At 39.1% G+C, this 18,575-nt stretch overlaps 1 protein-coding gene across 2 annotated transcripts in view; it reads right to left on the bottom strand.

The window, feature by feature from the left end:
• The window catches only part of TMEM26 (transmembrane protein 26), a 48,008-nt gene extending 29,709 nt beyond the window's left edge, over nucleotides 1-18,299 (bottom strand). The window contains exons 1-3 of one of the 2 annotated variants that reach the window (XM_004765677.3): nucleotides 18,165-18,299; nucleotides 16,362-17,178; nucleotides 219-297 (exon numbers count right to left, since the gene is read on the bottom strand). In XM_004765677.3, coding sequence (XP_004765734.1) covers nucleotides 219-297; nucleotides 16,362-16,552 — 270 coding nt within the window. In that variant the 5' untranslated portion in view covers nucleotides 16,553-17,178; nucleotides 18,165-18,299. Of the gene's footprint in view, nucleotides 1-218; nucleotides 298-16,361; nucleotides 17,192-18,164 lie in introns of those variants that run through there. The other variant, XM_013063074.2, reaches the window with a different exon arrangement.
• Nucleotides 18,300-18,575: the final 276 nt, after the last annotated feature.

Here is an 18,575-nt window from a genome sequence, read left to right as displayed (position 1 = left end):
ACATAAGTTATTAATTAATTATAAATCTTAATGCTTAACTATAACATTTTTATTGGCTTTGATAGATCATGAATTCACTTTCTTTTGTTAATGGCCTCTTACTTTTTCAATTCTTGATAACTACCATTCCTTTGAGAAGTGCATTTCTGAAATAAATTATAGTATGAAAATAGTTTACTGATAAATATTCCACTTTCTTACTTTCCAAAGGGACATACCTGGGTCTCATCGTGCATTTCAAGAAGCCATAATGATGGAACAATGCTAATCAGATATAAAAATATGGCTGGTGAAAACCTGTAAAAGAGAGAAAAAAAGTTCAGTTTTTACAAAAAAAAAAAAACCCTCTTTTTTAATTAAAGAAAAACAAATACACATATCCTGATCACATTGAGTTAAACCTTTTTATCTCAAGTGTTTATTTCAATGGGGATAAAAGCATTATGTGATTTCTGCCATATGGATTGTAGAGAAACAAAGTAACTGCAAAAGGCACTAGCAGCTGTCATTCTCACTGAATTTCTAATCCAATTAATAGAAGTTAATTTTAATATGGCTTAATGGGACACTGCCAACTAGTTTCAGGCACAAAACTGGATATTTTGTATTTAATATGTTTTACAACAAGCAAATACAGCAATAGTAAATCTTCTTGGATTTTTTCAACATTGCAATTTCAAGAAGATTAGCTACATTTTTAAATATTAACCTGGAATTCTGAAAGCCCAAATAGTAACATCCTACTAGAAGACAAAAATCAGATGATAATGAATAGGAATGAACAAAATCAACTGACTTTGTGATATCTGAGAAACCTAGTAAAAATTAAAATGCAAAGAAACAACAACAGATGAAGTGCTTGGTATTGTTTTAAAAGGCTATCTATATTCATTATTTGCTGGCTTAAAATTCAGAGGGTAGTCCAAAAAGTGGGCTTTTATAGTCAAACATATTTAGGTTCAGATACCAGTGGCTCTGTCTGCTTCTTAGTCCACAAAATGGAGACAGTCACTTAATAGCATACCAATATACCACAGACTGGGTAGCTTAAACATCAGATAGTTATTTTCTCATGGTTCTGGAGGTTGGAAGCATGGTGAGGTCTCCCTTCCTGGTTTATAGATAGCCACCCTCTTGCTGTATCCTGGCCTCACATGGCCCTTCCTTGGGGCATGCACATCACAAGCAGAGAGAGACAGAGATCACTCTCTTCTCCTCTTAAAAGTTGACCAATCTTAATGGATTAAGATCCTACCCTTATGACATCTTTTACCTGTAATAAATTCCTAAAAGCTATATCTCAAAATAGAGTCACACTGGGGTTTAGGGCTTCAGCATACAAATTTTTGGGAAACACAGTTTAGTCCAGAGTGGTCCCATTTATCTCATAGAGGTCTTTATTACACTTTCTTTAAAGCAGTGCATGGCAGAGGTGGGTATTCCATAATAGATAACTATTATTAGTATTTTATAGGACATTATATAATAAAAATATGCCTTTAGAAATTCAAAACAAGAAAAAAGTAACATACTTTCCAAATTTATTTCTTAAAATTGCACCTCTATCGTTTTAGATAGGACTATTGCTGTATAGGCCATCTCAAAGAAAAAAATTGTGAGTTAATATAATTTTATTAAAATACTTTAAGTATATGCATGTGATGGTTTAAAATGGTTTGAAAAACAGAAATGTTAATTGCTCAACAAATAGAATTACTTTAGATGAAATGGTATTAAAACCATATTATCATAATCCAGGAGAGAAAAGTGAGCAAACCTAACTGGAAGACAGCATCTAGAATGGGCTTTTTCAAGACTGTTAACAATTTCACTAATACTACATTTCAGCTTTTGGAAAGAAGGGAGAAAGAACAAAAGAAAGTGAGGTCCTTTAAAAAAAATCAATATTTCATATAGATACTCTTCCACCTTTGATTTCCTGCAAAGAACCAATTTTGAAACAAAAGGTTATGGCTCATAATATTATTGAAATCTGACTTGGAAGATGGCTGGGCGACAGAGAGATAGCAAAAGCCCCCATGTTGAACATACTCTTAAAAGAATAGGGAGAACTTGGTGTGCCTGGGTGGTTCAGTCGTTAAGCCTTCTGCTCAGGTCATGATTCCAAGGTCCTGGGATTGAGCCCTGCATCAGGCTCCCTCCTCAGCGGGAAGCCTGCTTCTCCCTCACCCACTCCCACTTGTGATCCCTCTCTCGTCCTGTGTCTATGTCAAATAAGTAAATAAAATTTAAAAAAAAAATAAGGAAAATTTTTATAAAAAATAAAAAATTTTTTTAAAAAATAAGGAAAATTTATTCCTTGGCCTTACATATCAAGGGAAACATCAGGAGAGAGTATTTCCTTTGTGAGATTGAGAAAGGAAATGAATTCCAATTGCAAGGACATTTGGAATATGTAAATGTTTATTTGGCTATGTCAAATGTTGACTGGATTGCAATTTTGTTGACTCTCTAGGAATTAATTTTGGGATTGACTCCCCTAAAAATATCATAACAATAATATCCAGGGAAACCATGGACTGACCCTATAATAACTCTTGAAAGAGGTTCAACATGAAACAAACAACATTTAACATCTTGTATGCATAAGAATGATTTCTATAATTGGAAAAAAAAAATACTACCCTATTTCAAGGTATTGCCTCTAATTAGGAATCTAGATATTTAAAAACAAAAACAAACCTAAAAAACAAAAACAACAACAAACTTTAAGACCTGAGATTGTCTATATTACCTGCCACAGAACGTCTAAATTCCATAATCGGACATTCAAAGCCTCCGTATTCTAGTTTTTCCACTTCCCGTTTCTCTTCTTGCACTACATCCTCAGAACAAAATGTTTTCTACAAAGTTCCCCTCACTTTAATCTGTCTTCATAATCTTTTTCGACATAGGTGAGAAGGGGGTAGAAAGAAGGTATCAGGCTGAGAGTCTAGGAATTTACCATATTCAACTTAGTCCGTAGCGTTTCTCCCCATATGTTCCACCCTCCTAACCCTATACTGGAGAGGATTTGCTGGAATTTCAGGAGGCTTCCAGAAGAGTTACTGGGGATGTGGATAGCATGCCTAAGTGATCAAGAACAAATCACCATCCAGAACTTCCTCCTGTCCTTCCTCTCTAACTCCCCTGTAGTCAGCAACAGTAGTTGTACAGCTGAAATTAAAACAACAAAACTTATGGAGAAAATATAAGTCCCTCTTATCTAGGGAAGTATTAAAACATGTCTAAATATATTTTATTTTTTCGATATGAGGAATACATTTCAGCCACATATAGCATATGTTTTGTTGGACCGTTCGTCCCTGTTAAGAACAAAGTGTTCCATGCTCCGTCAGCTTGATTAATCTGAAGAGAGGTCCTGAAATGACTTTAGAGGAAACGTCCCTCCAAATTATGACTGTCTGTTTTGGAACGCTCTCCTCTTGCCTCTCCAGCCATCAACATCCTACCTGTATTTCAGAGGCATAGTAGGAATTAATCTTAGCTTATATTTCCCTTGTGACCTAACAACACATTCTCCACTATTTCATGATTATGTGTGTATTAGCCCTAGCTTTCCTAATACAGGCTCTTTGAAGGCAGATTCTGTCTTATTTACATTTATCTCCCTCTCTTCTTTCTTCTCGTTCATCTTTTCTTCTTCTCAGTGATGTCAGATGTCTTACTAAGTCTTTAATAAACGCTTATTAAGAAAATACTTAAGCGGTTCCTGGGTGGCTCAATGAGTTAAGCCTCTGGCTTCGGCTCAGGTCACGATCCCCGGCGTCCTGGGGTCAAGCCCTGCATCGGGTGCTCTGCTCAGCAGGGAGCCTGCTTCCTCCTCTCTCTCTCTGCCTGTCTCTCTGCCTACTGTGATCTCTCTCTGTCAAATAAATAAATTAAAAAATGCTTCAGTGCCTGAATTTATGAATAAAATGGAGGGCATGGAGGGTACTGGCATCTACAAAGATCTTTTTTATTCCCATTTCAGGAGATCCAGTAGCAAGTACACCCCTGGAGTTGTGGCCTGAGAAGAATTACTACACAAACCTAGGAGACCCAGATTTGAATCACCTGTTCCAAGGCACATCTTCCAAGGTAGTGGAAATTTGCTACCTTCCCTATGAGTCAATGTCCTCATCTATAGAACGGAGATAAAATATCCAGGTCATAGGATGGTTGTGAGGATGAGAAGAGAGAGTGTGTGCCATGGGCCTGATAGTGTATGGCTCAACACATGCGCATTGCTGCCTTACCTAGGCTCAGCTCTGCAAGTAAACTCATAGCTACATATTCAAGACCTACACCTAAAGAGGACCAGAGGATGCCAGGTTAGAAGGCTGTTTCTTCAAATAAATAACTCACAATCAATCCTATTGTCAATTCTCCAAATGAAAATTCCCCAAATGAAACCTGTTTAAGACCTCTTGAATCAGAGGAAATTGTTTGCACTGCTAAAGACATCATTATCCTTAACTCCACATTTGATGCTAAGGCCAATCCTGTCATCCAGTCATGGTTTGCACGGGTCATTTGCCCACAATGGCCTACAGAATGCTGCACAGTCAGGGCCCTGCCTACCTCTTGGGCTTTGCCGCTTGCCATTTTTCCTCACTGTGCTCCCATAACATTGTTTTTCATTCGGTTCTGGAGAAAACCTACGTACCTTCCCAACTCAGGACTTCACACATGTGTTTCTCTCTTGAAACATCTCTTTACCCCCACTCTTCACCTGATTATTTCCTTCTCGTAGTTCATGTCAGGTGTATGAGACCCTGTGGAAGAACTTTCCCGATCCTCCAGTCTAAATTAGATCTCCTTGTTATACTTGTCCTATAGCATTCTTCATTATTACCCTGTAGATCTTCGAAATTTAAAATTATATATGTGCACATGTGTGAGTGTTCCCTGGCACTTAACTGTCTCCCAGCAAATGTAAGTAGTATAAGCACCAAAGTTGTGTGTTCATCCTTATATCCTCAGTGCCTCCCACAGTACTTGGCTGTGTGTTCTCCACAAATATTTGTTGACATGGTAAGGTCCTGGTTGATTTAAAATTTCTATTTTTTTTGACACTCTGTTGCTTGTTTAACTAGAAACCTCTTCCTGATATATCACATTAGTTGATTCTTATCAAAAGTTTTTTGAGGGAAACTAATTATTCTGTTCTTACATGAATTTAATATTGTTTTGCTACTATGAAAGATTTAATATTCCAAGGTAACATTCCAGCCATTACTTTTTAGTTGATTCTTGATCATGTGTTGTCTATGTAATTCAGTTTCAGAATCTGAAACTGAGACTCTGAGTCTCATTCAGATTCAGGAGAATCTGAGCTCTAAAAATTAAAAACTATGCCTGATCCTACCTTTTTCTGTGTAATTAATCAGATTGCATGCCTTTTTATTAACAGCTACAAAATAATTTTACTCCAGACTTTATGTCAACAGCATCAGAAGTAAGCCAATGCCAAGCATTTTGTATAAAGTCTAAAACCATAGAGGTTTTAGCCAATCCAGAAATAAATTAGGTTTCTGGATACTTGTTTATGAAAATAAGATATACTATTTATTAATAAGCTAACAAAAACTGATAAACATGATAAATTCACAAGACACGTTCAAGTAGGAAATTTTTAGAAAGTGTGTAACACCTTACTACTATACTAATCAGCTATTTGGCCTTAGAGGCTCAAATATACTATGATACAAATTACCACTATCCTGTCAGAAGACAAAAGGTTCCCAACATTAATAGTTTAATGATAAATTTTGTTGCTTAGTTTTTTTTTTTCTTCAAATTAAAACCTTTCAAAAGATACTCTTTCTTTCCAAGAAGTTTGGTGTTTTTGTTTTGTTATTCATTTATTTATAAAGTTTTTTAAAGACTGTATTTATTTATTTGATAGAGAGAGTGCACACACACAAAGAGCTATAGACAGAGAGAGGGAGAAGCAGTCTCCCCACTGAGCAGAGAGCCTGATGAAGGACTTGATGCCAGGACCCTGAGATCATAACCTGAGCCAAAGGCAGGTGCTTAAACAACTGAGCCACCCAGGCACCCCTTGTTTTGGTTTTTAAACCACAGCCCTTATCCAACCCACCAGTTTTCTCTGAAGTACATGGCAGGAGCAACCTCTTAAAGCATTTTTTTATCCATTTGTTTATGTACTCATTTGTTTACTAATCAAATGTGTTAAAGGTCTTGCTACCTGCTAGACACTGCCCTGAGCTCTTAAAGAACTATCCTCATTTTTGTTTGTTTGTTTCATCCAAAAATAAAATATTAATCATACAAAGTTGTCATTTCAACAAATTACAGTGTTCTTCACAAAATGATTATGTCATGACATTTAGAAGTTTAGCCCTACAAGACATCTTATTTACTTTATCTCATCATTAGTCTACAGTTAGGGTTCCATTTTCTTTTTTCAAAAAATGACAGTTACCATTTTCTTATTGGGAAGTAACCTTTGTTCCTTTTTCGAAATGTATTATAATATATATCAGCAAATAGAAAAATTAACCATATTATCCCCACTACCCTGTACGGCTTTTCTCTCTGCGAACAGTGAGGATTCTTGTCTTCTAACCATACGCATAGATCTGAAAATAGATAATATTTAAGAGAAACAAAACTACGGTTCCAAGATGACTTCGGTGTGGATCACGGTCTTATTTGCACATTCCTCAGTATTTCCTAAGGTAGAAAGGCAGACTGGAGTTGTAAGGATACTACACCTAAGTTTCACAGTCTCATATTAAACTGCTTTGAGTGTCCTCAATAACATTTCCAGAGCACTTTATAATAATAGGCCTATTTTCATGGAATCAAGAAACTAGGTCAAGATACCCTTTCATGAGCCCCCAAACGGTGTCTAACTGTTTAAGGATTGTCTGTTCTCCTTTCACACAGACTACTTTGTCTAAGTGGGCCTTAACATCCGCGATTTCCCTCTGGGCTGTTCAGCAGCAGCTTGGTGTCCGTCCACGCTGGGAATAGCAGCCGGCATGACAGCCTCCACACACAGCTGAAGATAGGCTTGCAGAACACAGAACCCTGCACACATGGAAGACACGGATCCAACCCTAGATATCCCCCCGTCTGTCTTCTTAAGCAGCTCACCCTCCCACAGCCTGTGCCTGTGTTTTCCCGTTAGGCAGGGGAGAGGGCCACAACAACGGGCCATAAGCTCATGAGAGCTCCCTCCGAAAGGAAAACTGAGTAAGGGTTGAGCATGATTTAATTGGTACCCAAATCAGATGACTGGTTTGTGTTCTCCGTGATCTTCTGGGAGAACAGGTGAAGTACAAGATCACAGGAGACTGGAGAAATTTCATGTGGGCTGGGAAGGCCCCTTCTTTATGCTGTGAAAGCCCTTCACAAAAGCCTACATTTGGGTTTGCCAAGAGAATACTTCTGGAGGTGAATAGTAGGGCTCTTCATTGTAATTTTCATAGTTATTGCCAGTTGTTTTTCTAATAAAGTCATATTCCCAAATTATATAAACTGGTGGCAAAATTAGTAATACATTCTTCACTTAAAAATTTCCCAAAGTAGGGGCACCTGGGTGGCCCAGTGGGTTAAAGCCTCTGCCTTCGGCTCAGGTCATGATCCCGGGGTCCTGGGATAGAGCCCCGCATCGGGCTCTCTACTCAGCAAGGAGCCTGCTTCCCTCTCTCTCTCTGCCTGCTTCTCTGCCTACGTGTGATCTGTCTGTCAAATAAATAAATAAATAAATAAATATATATTTTTTAAGATTTCCCAAAGTATATTTAAAGCAAGAATAAGTTTTATTAAATTTGAAGCTGTTCACATTCAAAACGCAGCAGTATGCTTCAGTATGACTAAACAATTTAAAGGAACAAAATATGCATCAATTTTAAGATCTATGTACTATTTCTCTCGTAAAATTTCTGAGGCAAAGAAAATCACAACATCTTCTTAAATGAATTGGTTCCAACTAAAACCCTAAGTGCTGCCATCATGATATTCCCCCAACCTGAAAAACCTTTCTCTTTCCTGCACTCTTGTAAAACCCCCAGCTATTACAAAGGCCAGTACATAAATCACTTACCTGAGAAGTTTCCCTTGTCTAACAAGCCTACTGTAACGATTGTATCTTTATTCTGCAAACATTCTTCAGTCTTGGACTTAATTTGTGGAAAATTATTTGGTTCTTCAGGGTGTGGTTTTTTTCCTGTTCTCATATAACTGCATGTATTTTATATTCCTTCAAGAACATCATTATAGCACTTAGTACAATAACTGATTGTTTAATGATTAAGTGAACCTAAGTGCTAATGACTACAGGAATTTTAATGGTCTCTGAGAGGATAAAATGCATGATGGATGTTATTTATGTAATGCTGTAACTCATTTCATTCTATAAAAGACAGTGGTATTTATTTCTGTTCTGTAGAAGAGCTTATTTCTTCACCTTAGGAACAAAAATACAGGCGCTTGAGGATTTTCCCCCTCTTCTGTTTTGTTTTACATCCTGTGTTGGCTTTCCAAGCATGTCTACTTGTGCAAGAGTGTCTCTGAGCCATGTCTATGTGTAGCCTGACTCCTCTACATTCCGTTCTAAGCAAAATCATCCCACTGCTCATTGTCAAGTCACCCCAATTTTGAAAAAGACAAAATACTTTGACCCTTTGCCCGCTATCGGGAATCCTTGATCCTAAAAATCTATGTAGTTGTATTTTCCACAGATAAAACCCAGTCTGCTTATTGAATGCAGAGCACAAGAAATCAGCTGATGGTGTTCAGAGCTGGGATGAAGATGCCTCTGAGCCTTTGCTTCCTTCTGCGCATGTGGAAGCAAGAATAGTGCCTCCAGGGCTCTAGCGAGGACCGAATGAGGTAATGTGGGCCATGTACGCTCCCGGCTCAATAAATTTGAGTGCTCTCTCCCTTCTCTTTTATAACGCACTTTCTGAAATGGAAATAAAATATGAAAACAGAAAAAAAAATAAATAAATGGGAGCACTAACCAGATGCTGGGAATTGTTCTGTGATTTAGTATAATTAGTTGTGACCTTAGACAAGAGATGGAGCCTTGCTAAGCAGCAGCATCCTCCTCATCTAATGGTAATAAAGAGTAAAGCTCTCGTCTAGGGTCCTCGTGAGGATCACTGACATAACGGATGGGAAGCAGGCTTGGAGCATTGTCAGTACTCAGTAGCTGATAACAGTTTCCACCCCCATTGTCACCATCACCATCACCTTCATCATCATGCTCATCACTACTATGAACGGACTGTCAGAAAATGGCACAGCCAATTTATTAGGAGGCTGTTCGAGGCAGATTAAAACAGGTTTGTGAGACAGGAAGCTCAATCAGGGACCTACAAAAGCAAAGGAATACTGGAAGGACCCGACCAGGACTGGCAGCAAGGCTGATAGTAGAGAGGACTCCTCCCCCTAAAGAATACTAATTTTATTCTAATAAGCATACAACATTAAGTCAGTTATATATCCACGGTCTTTTAAAAATCAGTTGGACAAACTGAAGATAAAATACAAGACTCTTCTCTAAACAATTACTGTAGGTTTGTATTCAGAGAAAAGAAACCAAATCAACCCCACCCTGGCATTTTATACTAATAATCTGTGTGTCCTTAATATCATTTCAATGTGACTTTCAAAGAAAGTTCAATTTTCAATACCTGCATATAAAAACCCCTGTTTTGTTTAAAAACAAAACACTGTTTTTTGCACCACACCCAGTGCTCCATGCAATACGTGCCCTCCTTAATACCCACCACCTGGTGCAAAAACAATGAATACTGTTACGCTGAAAAGAAAAAAAAAATGATAAAAAAGTTTAATTGTATATATATTTTTTAATTGTATACCTTAGTTAAGGTATAGGGTATACTGTGTGATATGTGACTTGTATCTCAATAAAAAAAGAAAAAAAATACACTTTTTTTTTTAAAAACCGAAACTTATATCCCCTAAGTCTCACCCTTCTGATACCTGTACTCCAGAGAAATTTCTGGAGTAATGAGGGTCATGCACATGAGGAGAAGTGAAGTGACCTTGAGTAAAAGGTGAATTTTCCATTGTTGGAAAAGAAGTTAAACTATTCAGATTTGTCCTGATGCCGTATGCAAATAATGGCACTGCATGAGAAGGAGAAATGCATGAAATTGAGCATGAGCTCACGGGAGCTGCCCACATCAATTTGCACTTTGTTTTTCTCTCTGTCAAGTATAAGAAGTTACAAAATACTAGAACCTTAATTTTTAGTTCTAAATGTCTATGTTGAACATACTCTTGAAAAAAGCATGGACATCACCTTAATGGTTCGGTTTCCTGGGGTTCCCATTCTAAATGCAGACATAATTATTGCTTTGATCCCAAGACCATTGCAAAATAAAATAAGAAAATATGACAGTTTCTTAGGAGGGAAGCATTTTACTAATTCAAGTTAAGGTAAGACTCTTCTTCCTAAACCGTGAGTCAGATCACTAAAAACAAAATCATTTGCTGATGACATTCAATGTGTGCTTCCAAAACAGATGCAAACCTGTCATCCTTGTGCATTGAACTCAAGGCTCAGGATATAAAAACACATACATGCAACCTGCGAAGACAATGAATATTATAAAACTCTGGATACATGCTTCAGACAGGGCTGATAAATCCAAAGCACAGTGGAAAGTGTTCCTAGAATAACTTAAAAGCTAAAGAGAGATTTCAAGAAATCTGGACAGCAAGTGCGAACAATAAGAGAAATAGTCTATCTGCTGGGAGAATTTCCATTGTCCAAGATGGCCATATGGAAATCACAGGGTCTCCTTCTAAATCTCTCCCTTTCATCCTCCCTGATATCTGAAAAGATCAGCAAGAGAAGAGTGCTTTTATTTCCCAACTTTCTCACTGGTTAAACAATTTTGATGAAGGAAGATACACATTGTCAAATACTACAGAATGACAAAGATTCTCCTACACTACCCAAGACTTGTTCAAGGTTAGGCTTTGTATGGTTTCTGTCAAGTCTGTGTTTCCACTTCTGCTGTTGAGCCTCCTAAATACAATTGAGTATTCAGAACAGACTACACTGAGGTGTTTTGTTTGTTTGTTTGTTTTGTTACAAAATTGGTTTGAATTTGAAATCCTTTTAGGATAGAATCTCTTCTGACTCCCCTTTTGTCTTTCCTATTTGTAGTTGGGGCCACCCATACACTGTCTAACACATGGTGTCTCAAATGAGATATGGTAACATAAAATTTAAAAGGAATTTTTCACGACCTGGGGAAGAGTAGAGACCTGAAAGAAGAGAAAAGAAATGCAGTTTTATCTGTCTTCTGGGGATTATGTCAGAAATGTCCCAGGGCACACTTGGCCTTTCTCTCTCCCTCTTTTCATCGCCCTGGCTATTCCCACATTGACTCCTTCTCCTCTCTAAACAGACAAACCTCAGATGTCTCCTCTCAGCCAGGCTTCTCTAACCACCCAGTGGGAACCCCCCCCCCCCGGCTCCTTTATCCCTCTGTGACTGCTACCACTTAGGCCTCCAGAGTTGAGATCCCTCTTTGTTACTTATTAGCTCCCTTGTTTCTTATTGACTTCTTTATTTTCTGAGTCCCTGGACTAAAACGTGAGTTCCTTCAGGGAAGAATTTTACCTGTTTTTTTTTCACCCTCCATACTCTTGACACTCAGTGTCTAATACCCATTAGCTAGTCCATATACGTTTGTTGAATGAAGACTGATAAGGCTTTCCAGAAAAATCTGCTCAAGGTTTCCTACACTCCCCTCCCTCAGGACATCTTTAACTACACAGCCTTTGCACTCCTGTCTCTTACCCATTATCTCCTGTTCCAGCTCAAATGCCATGACGGCCCTTCTCCCTACTCACCCCACCCCATACACGTCATCACATTCCTTCTCCCCTAAACAGTTGGACTCTTGATAACCCGCTCCTTCAATTGCCAGCTAAGGAGTTGTGAATAAAATGACTTCATAACTCTGTGCCTCAGTTTCCTCATCTAAAAATGGGGAAAAACAGAGAAACAGAAAATCAGTGCGGCTGCTGTCAGGATCACATGGAATAGTCTGTGTAGGATGAAAGAGCCTGATCATCAACAAATGCTAAATTATTCATAATTATTCCTACACATTTGAGCACTTAATCAGAATGCTACCCTTAAATTTAAAACCTCAAATATTTTGGTTTTCTGTTCTTTCTGCCTGTTCACACAGAGTCTAGCATAGTATCATATGTACTTATTGTACCCAATAAGTTCAATAATTGTACCCAATTCAACAAATAGACATTTGGTTAAGCTCAATAAAGGAAATAGTAAAGAGATATAATGAAGAAAGTTGACCAGGTAGGTAAGGTCTTTTATTAACTCAATTATATTTACCTTATATTCTTAAATTCTGATGAGGAAATCTAAAGGCTTAATGAATATTTTTTGCCAATAAATCCAACTTAGATTTCTATTTATTTGAGGATACTGCCTCCTTTCAAGTAAACAGGCTTCAAACTTTTCACAATCTTGGTCCTTTTTCTTACTCCTGAGAAATATTTTATTGGTATTGGCAAATAAGCAACAGAAACATTGTCTTGTGTTTGACTTTACCTAAATGGCAATTCATAGATCTATTAGACTGTTACCTGGATAATAGAAAATAAAATCAAGAAAACAAAAAAGCAAGCAATACTAATCTCCATCGTATAGGAATGTAAGTGAATGTTCATGTGAAATTAATAAATGCCAGGTGAAAGTGAGCAAATTACACCAGCACACATTTATTGGGCTTGACAAGGGATGTATCATTGGCTTACCCTCTCTATCCTATAGGATTCCAACAAATTAAACTTCTCCAACTGAAAGTTATGAGTGTTGACGTAATGTTGCTGTCCCTGGACGGCTGAGCTCAGCAGCACTAGTTCCATGTTTCCTTTCCAAAGGATAGCTAAAGAAACATTCTTTTGACAAGTGTAATATGTTTGCTATGTTTCAGGAATTTTTTTTCACATTTTCCTCTATAGCTCAATGTATCGTTCCATGATTTCTGTGGGTTTGATTTATGTGGGGTCAGGTGCAAAAGTTAGTAAAAAGCACAATGTTCAGAATAGACCAAAGTAATCTAAATGAGGGTCATAGATTTGATGCTCTGGAAAAGAAATGTTCACCTCCTGTATGTATGGAGCTTCATCTACCATCCAGGCATTATTTGACTGGTTGATTGATTTTAAGTATGGAAAGGTTTCACCTTATTCTTCTTCTTAACTTGTAAATGGATAATGTATCCAACTGATACAAAGGATAATTCTTTTACAAGTCCTTTAAAAAAATTAACCCATAGTATACATAATTCTGTAACTTTATTCTCCTGACAATATGTCATAGGTATCTTTCTAGGTCAATAGCTAAACTCCAGCTCATCACTTTTAATACCAACAAAATATACACAGTATGGGTATATTAACAATTTTCAACCAGTCTTTTGATGGCTAATCAGGTTGTTTTTAGGTTTATTTTTTACTTACTACAAGATGGAAATTAATATTTTCATATGTATGTCTTTACATATGACCACCTTGGGTTCTATAGGGTAGATTCCAGATTATAAGACCAATGGATCAAAAGGTATACAATATGTAGATCTGTACATACATCTATATATTTACATTTTTTCTATAGAAAGATCTAGATACTGTCATATTTACTTGGGTTTTTTTGTTTTGTTTTGTTTTTGTTTTTACTTCATCAGTCTTGATTTCCTGATGGAAATTGTTTTTTTAATCACACAAAAATAACAAGAAGTCATGCCTTGCCTTACTCAGAGAACTTCGACCCAGCAATGAAATATGTCTCAAATCAAATATTTTTTAATTGTTACCATGTTATACATGGATAATTGTCTATATTTTTTCAGCATCCTATCTTCTGATTTTTTTCCCCCTCAAACTTACTGACAATAGTGTATGAGCTTTGTCCACCACAAAAATGACCACATTTTCAGGCTCAGCAGAACAAAGCATTTAGTAATATCAATAGAACAAAGCATTATTAATCACATTTTTATTTAGATCATTTACAAAGACTCGGTTCTTGAGATTTTATAAGTCAAATCTACTATTTTCTTTGCTTATTTTCAAATATTAGTTTAGATATTAAGCCAGCACAATTTTTTCAATAAATGCTAAAATATACAGTACACATCATGGCCTGCTCTGAAATAAAGGTGAGAAATTTTTTCTACTTTTTGATTCTGAGCCAATGGTTTATTGGCCAGTCCCTCAAGTAAAGTTGTTGGACTTGTACAGACAGAAAATGTGTCCAATTGACTCATAATATTTTTTAATAAGAAGAAGAAAAGAGAGAAATCCTAGTATTTAAAAAAATAATTCCTTTTTTATTCATCAACCATAAAATATATTATTTCATTTAATTTATAATGACCTATAAGTATTTATAGATGAGGAAACCGAGGGTCAGAGAGTTTCAGTAACATGCCCAATGCCTCAGAGCAAATAAGTATTGCTCCATTGCTCCATTTTCCTTTTGATTTTGAGACCACACTACACACGAAAAGGTCCCTAGTTTCCTATTTAATTCTATACATTGATCACCTATTTTTGCCCCAATCATTTTTCCTCTCATAGTTGTAATCAGCTGCCAGTGATGGTATAGACATGAAGGTAAAGTTTCAATGGGCTATAGTATTTCTACATAACTGGTTGGGAATTCTGACTTAACATGAGTGAAGACCTCTGGTCTACTCTTAGAGCACAAGGGAGAATATTTCACGAACCATTGGGTTGGTTCCTCTTTTAAGGCTGACCTTTCTTCCAGAAGCTGTGCTGGTTGGTGACAGAACTACGTTCCATGGAACACTTTTTAGCCTCAGATTGCAGGCTCCTGCTATGAAGATATTTTCTACCTTAGCATTGCAAAGCTGCTCAGTAAAAATGAAATAAATCTCATATGGCCTGCAGGGTGAACATTCTTCTCCCCTTCTGTTTTTTTAACTTATTGGCTTATTGGGGAAGCTAATGACCATTTTTTTGAGGTTTTTAAAGGACACATTGGAAAGTACTTCAGATCTCTCCTCCTTAATAAGCTGATCAAAGGGTGGGGGGAGGGGTTGTAACATTTCCATCCTTATTGTATTACATTAGGATTCTACCTGAATAATTTTTTCACTGATAATTCTGGTAATTTTTAAAAGTGGAAAATTTAAGCAAGATTCACATAATCTTAAGAGACACAACAACACATTCTCACCCTTGGACTGTCACAAAATACAAAGCTTTTTGCAGTTTAATATGCAAAATTGTAGATAGGAGGTTTTATCCCCCCCTTAATATGGTTGGTGGCTGACCATAATGTCCTTGTGTATGTAATTCTTTGATTTAACTAATAATATTTTCTTCCAGCATTAAATATTTTTAAAACTACTGACATATGTGAAAATACTGCCTTACTGTTTTTTTTAAAAACTAATGTATAGTATAATTTTACTGAATTTTTATGTGACTGTAGTCTTACTCTTTTTAAAAATTAATGCAGGAAGAAGCCTAGCTTGGAGAAGTTTGGATGAAAATCTACTGGGAATGGAGGGATGGAGGTGGAAACTCTTTGTAAATGGCAAGAGACTCTCTTTCTCAACTCTTCTATTGCCAGTCAAGTCTTCCGGGAGGGAATAAAACATCACACAGAGCCTGTCGTTCCTGCAGGTTGAGGTTAAGTTTGAACCTATCTTGCTCGTCCACCAGTGTGGCAACCCTTCTCTGACCAGGTGAACTAGCATTAACCAAGCTCCCACGGAACCAACCTGCGGCACCTGAAGCTTATGCAGAGCGGCACAGAAGTGCTTCGAGGAGCTTCTTGCCCTAGGCGACTGTTTTATGCACACAAGCTCTTTCAAAAGTCGCTTGTGCTCAGCGAAAAGCATCCCCCCACCTGCAGGCAGAGATTAACGAGTGCACACCCACACACCCCAAGTTCGGGAAGCTGGGCTCAGGAACATCTCCCCTGCCCCACGACTCCCCCGCTCTGGAGCACCTTCCGCAGAGAAGGCAAGCTTTTCCCTTCTTTTTTTCACATCTTCCAAGTTGCCAAACCTGGGACTGGGTGACACGGGGCAGAGACTGAGCCTTTCCTGTGTTGCCCTGGAACAGGAAGGACCCTGAGGTACTGCGGCGTGTCCCAGAGATGCGCAAGCATCTCGCGCTCCTAGGAGGCTCCCGGCGAGGACAAAGAGGGTCAGAATCCGAGTAAGAAATGGGCGGGCTGCGGGGAGACTGGCTCTTGGGCTGCTGGCGAATGCCATAGGGAACAGTGCCCAGGGACTCCGCGCGCCCTCCCTTTCCCGGGGTGCGCTCACCATTTGTAGCCTCTGCCGCGCTTGAACTTGAGGGTGAGCCCGGTCTCCAGAAAGAGCAAGAGGTTGAGCAGCGCGAGCAGCCAGTACCGCGGCTCCTTCTTCACCTCGGTCACTCGCCAGACCCCAACCAGAGAGTGCAGCACGAACAGCAGCCGGGTGGCCAGATTGTTGAGCAGGACCAGTCCCTCCATGCCGGCCCGCGCGCTCTGCCCGCGGCCCCCAGACCCCCGCCTGCGCCCCCGCGGGCCCCTTCGGGAGCCCCGGAGCCCGCCAGTGGGCGGGAACCTGACAGCTCGAGACCCGCCGCTGCTGCCGTCCCTCCTCAGCCTCCGGAGCAGGGAGAACAGGAGACAGCGGTTCGCCCCTCCCCCAAACTTCCTGACAACTCTCAAAGAGGGGAGAATCTAAACCCAGCCTGTCTAGACTGCTGGGGAGTTCTGGGGCTGCGCCTCCGGGATCTCCGGGGCGTTATTACCCGGCGCTGCCCATCTCCTTCTCAATCCCGGGAGCCAGGCTCCAACCCTGCAATCTACCCCATCCCACCCCCGCAGGGTGTCCTCCAAAACTTCCCGACTCCCAGAGATAGGGTGGAGTGAGGGTCGAGGTGCTACATAGCCTGAGAGGGGGGAGGAGGACGCATCCGTGCCATCTCCTCCCTGGCTTTTCCAGCGAAGTAGTTTGATTCACTCACACTTCTTATGGGAACAAGCTGTCATAGTAACTCTAAGCTGGAACGGAGGAGGGTCAAAGAATCCGCTGTCCAAGCAGTTTTGGAAACGCTGTTCCTGCGCGGTTTGAAGAATGAAACTTCACAGGACTAGAGGAAATCAGATGGGGGTTTTCTGAGAGCGGTCCCTGCACCTCGTTTAAGGAGTGGGTAGCCCGGGTTACTGCCACTCTTTGGTCAATGTGTTATCAAAGCAAAGAGATGTTCTTTATTATGTCGTCCCTACTCTCACTCCCCCCCCCCACCCCCCACCTCTAGGAATTTCTTCTGAAAGTTGGAGGTTAGCAAGGCAGGAAGGCAGAGGGGAGACAGAGGAAGGAAGGAGAGGATAAAGCCAGGGGTTGGACTTGTGGGAGCAACTCATGCAGCTGGGAAGGCACCCTTGAGATCAATGACCAATGAATTCAACTCTGGTCTTTCTAGCATCCAAGGTGAAGAGGAAACTGAAGTCAGGGTTTCCTAAAACACCCTTCATGATTTCTGTTCCCTTGTTTCCCTACTGCCTGTACCACTATTTATTTGACACTTTTCTTTAAATGAACTCAAATTTTTACTGAAATAATTTTTAAATGAAACTTTATATCACTTACAAATGGAAAAACCAGTAGAGTAGGCCAGAGGTAGAAGGTATTACAAAAACAAATAAAATAAAATGAAACCAAGTTATTGAAATCTCAGTAGATATTAATTATTGCCTTCTAAGACTCTGTACCTCAGCCTCCTTCTTTCTGGGGAGATAAAGCAATGCCAGGGGCACCTGGGTGGTTCAGTGGGTTAAGCCTCTGCCTTCCCCTCAGGTTATAATCCCAGGGTTCTGGTATCAAGCCCCACATTGGGCTCTCTGCTCAGCAGGGAGCCTCCTTCTCTCTCTCTCTGTCTGCTTTTCTGCCTACTTGTAATTTCTGTCTGTCAAATAAATAAAAATAAATAAATCTTAAAAAAAAAAAAAGAAATTCCAGTCATATTACTACCAAACAGGGATGTTTACATTAGTAATGTTTACATTAGTAAAACTGAGAGAAAAACACAAAAGAAGTATCTTGGTTAGGTTTATTCAACTTATGATCATCCCTTACCTTTCTTAAAATTAGGTTGAAAACTCTGAATTATATGATTAGTGTTTTCATGAAGTAAAAAAAATCCAGTTGCTTAGAAGCTCAGTTACTTCTGATACTATTGTCAGGAAGATTTTCTTTTCCCTGTGGGTGTGTATTCTTCCCTATCTTTCAGGAAACCCAGCAGTGATTTCCTGGGACTTCTTATCATAGTGCTTTTCATTGTGGGGTGATGGCATAGTGACCAGTGACCTCACGCTATTCAGTGACACACAAGAGCACAGTGTACCAGTGCAGTGGGAGGCAGGGTGGTGTGGACATTGGAGCCTAGAGCCAGGCCAGCTGGCTGCCTTGGAGTCCCGGCTCAGCCACTTAGTAGTGTATAACCATTGTACCTCAATTTCCTTATTAAGCCTATTAACTTATAGGGCC

This window comes from Mustela putorius, unplaced genomic scaffold (assembly GCF_011764305.1).
Source record: "Mustela putorius furo isolate JIRA1106 unplaced genomic scaffold, ASM1176430v1.1 tig00003949_pilon_pilon_pilon, whole genome shotgun sequence".
Lineage (NCBI taxonomy): Eukaryota > Metazoa > Chordata > Mammalia > Carnivora > Mustelidae > Mustela > Mustela putorius.
Note: the sequence above shows the minus strand (reverse complement) of the source record. Positions and strands in the feature narration are given on the sequence as shown.